Raw genomic sequence first — 3,146 nt, 5'->3', positions numbered from 1 at the left:
GAAGTGGTGGAGTCCCCATCCCTGGAGATATGTAAAAGACAAGTAGATGTGGCACTTCAGGACATGGTTTAGCGGGCTTGGTGGTGTTAGGTTGATGGTTGGACTTGATGATTTTAGAGGTCTTTTCCAACCTTAATGATGCTATGATTCTAAGAAGGGAACAATCTTGGCTTGGTCCTGGGGGGAACAAAGCAAACAGTCACAGCCTTGGTATGCTAATGCTGGCCAAAAAATGAGGAGAAAACCATTTATCCCAGCTCAGCCTCCCTTCCCCAAGATGCACGGATATGCAGAGAGAGAAGTGAGCCTGCTCTCATACTGACCCGGACCAGCAAGTGTCTGACCAGCACATGCCTCCGCCTCATGGTAGCTGGCAAGGGCTTCTTGCCCCCACATCGTGCCATGGTGTCCAGCACCTCTGTCCTCACTGTGATATTCAATGTTCCTAGCAAATAAATTGAACAGAGCCTGTTTCTTATACCTGTGGCCAAATGGAGTCGACTTGCTTTAACTGATAATGGTCTGAGGTGCTTCAGGTGGCTGGCCCTCATAGCCTCAGCAGTTTGGCCAGTAAAGTTGAGCCAGCCACTACTGATGGCTTGTTCAGACACTCTAAGCATGAGGGAACTAGGTAATGCTTCACCAGCAGTGACTGCATTGCACTACATGTGACTAACAACAGAAGGTCCAGCAGCCCCTTGGACCCCAGTGTCCCTTTCCCATTGGATATGAAGCACAGCACCAGCAATACAAGGTTCCCTCACCCACATGCATGCAGCTCCTTCCTCCCCACAGCCCCCTCTTCAAGAGTTCTCCACGCCACCCATTCAGTTCCTGCCCTCTCTAATGAGCCTAAGGAGAAAGCAAGCAGACACGATGGACCGCTTGAACCACTAAGAACAAACATCAGGATCCAGAGGGGGCAAGGCTCTAACAGCTTCTCTGGACCTTCCACTCCCTCTCACTTCAGTTTTAGGGTTCCCCATCACCACTCCCATTTTTGCTGCCGTACCCAGCTGAACTGCTGTCACATTCCACATGAAGGTCTTGGACTCCTCTGCACACAGACACTCCTTGTCCCTGCAGGTCCAGCACGGCTCCACCTGGAAGTCTGAGGATTTAGCCAGAGCAACATGGATCTGAGGGAATGACAGATGCAGGTGGGTGACTGGGCATTGCAGGAGAGATGGCTTGGCACAACGCACTCTAAAATTGGAGGGCATGGTGGGTCTGCCCCACACAGTGTTACCTGTGGCACAGGCACACACCTGTATGCACTGCTGCAGGTAGTTGAAGACAGTAGCTTTCAACATGAAGGTCTCTCCTCGGATGACAGAATGTGGCAGCGTCACATCCACAAAGAAGGGCTGGACCGTTCTGAGGCTCATGGTTGGAGCAAGGCCAAATCCTCTCCCAGCCAAGCAGAACATCTTGACTTTCCACTCTGCAGCAGCAGCAGGTGCTGTGACTGGGACACTCCTGCTGCCGTTGGAGCTGAGAGGAAGAGAGAACTTGTGTGAAGAAACTCATCCACTCTGCTGCAATGGGGAGGGCTCATGATCCCGAGTGAGGGAAGCTATACAGGTCCTCATGCTTGGATCAACCTCTGCTGTGTTACAACTGACTTCTGCTCCAGTGGCCCACAGCAAGGCAGCTCTCAGCAATTTTTTCCCTAAAGCCATAAACCCTGCTTAGATGCCATCAGTAATGGCTTTATAACCTTCTCCTGAGCAAGACACTGCCTGAGCATTCCAGCTCTGTACGCTCAGTCCACAGAATGATGTCAGTCAACAGCACAATGTTCTGGAAAGCAGCAGCACCATATCCTCCTGAGTACTGATTCATCAGTCTTAATTTAAGCACTGCGGCAACAAGGGCTACAAATTTAGCTGGTGCACCCACCAAATTGAGAGGTTAGTGGAGTGTACCCCAGTGGGTGAAGGGAAGATAATTGGTGGTTTGGTCTGGGAATGTATTGTTCTTCTCTAAACCTGTATAGATTTCAGTTCTGTACCTCACTACAAGTGCAGGAAAGAGCCACAAAATTGACGTGTGGACCTCTCGTTACACCCATGGCTGGACTTTTACACAAATGCAAGTTAGCCAAGACTCAACAACAAAGAGATCATCCTTCTGTCACACAGAATCACCAAATCACAGAATGTTGGGGATTGGAAGGGACCTCAAAAGCTCATCCAGTCCAATCCCCCTGCCAGAGCAGGAACCTAAATGAGATCACACAGGAAGGCGTCCAGGCGGGTCTTGAATGTCTCCAGAGAAGGAGACTCCACAACCTCCCTGGGCAGCCTGTCCCAGTGCTCTGTCACCCTCACTGTAAAGAATTTTCTTCTGAAGTTTAAGCGGAACCTCCTGTGTTCCAGCTCACACCCATTGCTCCTTGTCCTGTCACTGGGCATCACTGAGAAGACCCTGGCTCCATCCTCCTGACATTCGCCCTTAACATATATATAAACATTAATGAGGTCACCCCTCAGTCTCCTCTTCTCCAAGCTAAAGAGACCCAGAAATTTGTGTCCATTTGTGAAAATTTGTGTCCATTTGTGAAATCTGACATCACTTACCCAACAGAGAACAGATTCCAGATCCATGTTTCAGGGAAGTAGTGGCGAAGTCTTCCATGGGTTGTAAACTGTGGTTGTTCCTTAATGATTCTTTGGTCTTCTGTAGAAGGCGCCCCTGAAAGAAAGAGTAAGGAGTCCCACCAGAGTGGGAGAGGTGAACCCAAGCCTAGCACTGGGGCAAGAGGCAAAACAAGTAGTAAGGGGTATGTAAGAAGAGTCTGGCAGAGGAAAACACAAGTGGGCTCATTTGGGAGGAGAGGAAAAATATTAAGGGAAAAGAGGGTGGTAACAAGAGAACAAGATTGGAGTGAGCTGGTTGAAACTTTTCCAAGACTTGGTTAGACAAAGCCCTTGATAACCTGACCCAGAGTTGGTGCTAAAGAGACTAGGAACCTTCAGAGAGCTGTTTGAATCAACGCTTCTGTAATTCTGTGAATAACAATACTGTTTGTTTATCTGCAGAAAACTCATAGAATCATAGAATGATCTGGGTTGGAAGGGACCTTAAAGCTCATCCAGTCCCAACCCCCCTGCCATCAGCAGGGACACCTTCCACTAGACCAC

The 3,146-nt window shown here is 49.2% G+C and overlaps 1 protein-coding gene across 1 annotated transcript in view; it reads right to left on the bottom strand.

Annotated features, from left to right (window-relative positions):
- Positions 1-323: 323 nt before the first annotated feature.
- Positions 324-3,146, bottom strand: part of LOC104532492 (alpha-2-macroglobulin-like protein 1) — a gene marked incomplete at its 3' end in the record, with an annotated part of 18,516 nt that continues 15,693 nt past the window's right edge. Inside the window, exons 18-21 of the mRNA XM_010177720.1 lie at positions 2,583-2,697; positions 1,269-1,494; positions 1,013-1,139; positions 324-445 (exon numbers count right to left, since the gene is read on the bottom strand). Coding sequence (XP_010176022.1) covers positions 324-445; positions 1,013-1,139; positions 1,269-1,494; positions 2,583-2,697 — 590 coding nt within the window. The remainder of the gene's footprint in view (positions 446-1,012; positions 1,140-1,268; positions 1,495-2,582; positions 2,698-3,146) is intronic.

The sequence above is a fragment of the Antrostomus carolinensis genome, unplaced genomic scaffold (genome assembly GCF_000700745.2).
Source record: "Antrostomus carolinensis isolate BGI_N321 unplaced genomic scaffold, ASM70074v2 scaffold6481, whole genome shotgun sequence".
NCBI classification, from domain to species: domain Eukaryota; kingdom Metazoa; phylum Chordata; class Aves; order Caprimulgiformes; family Caprimulgidae; genus Antrostomus; species Antrostomus carolinensis.
The sequence above is the reverse complement of the archived record's forward strand: the minus strand, read 5'-3'. Positions and strand labels throughout refer to the sequence as shown.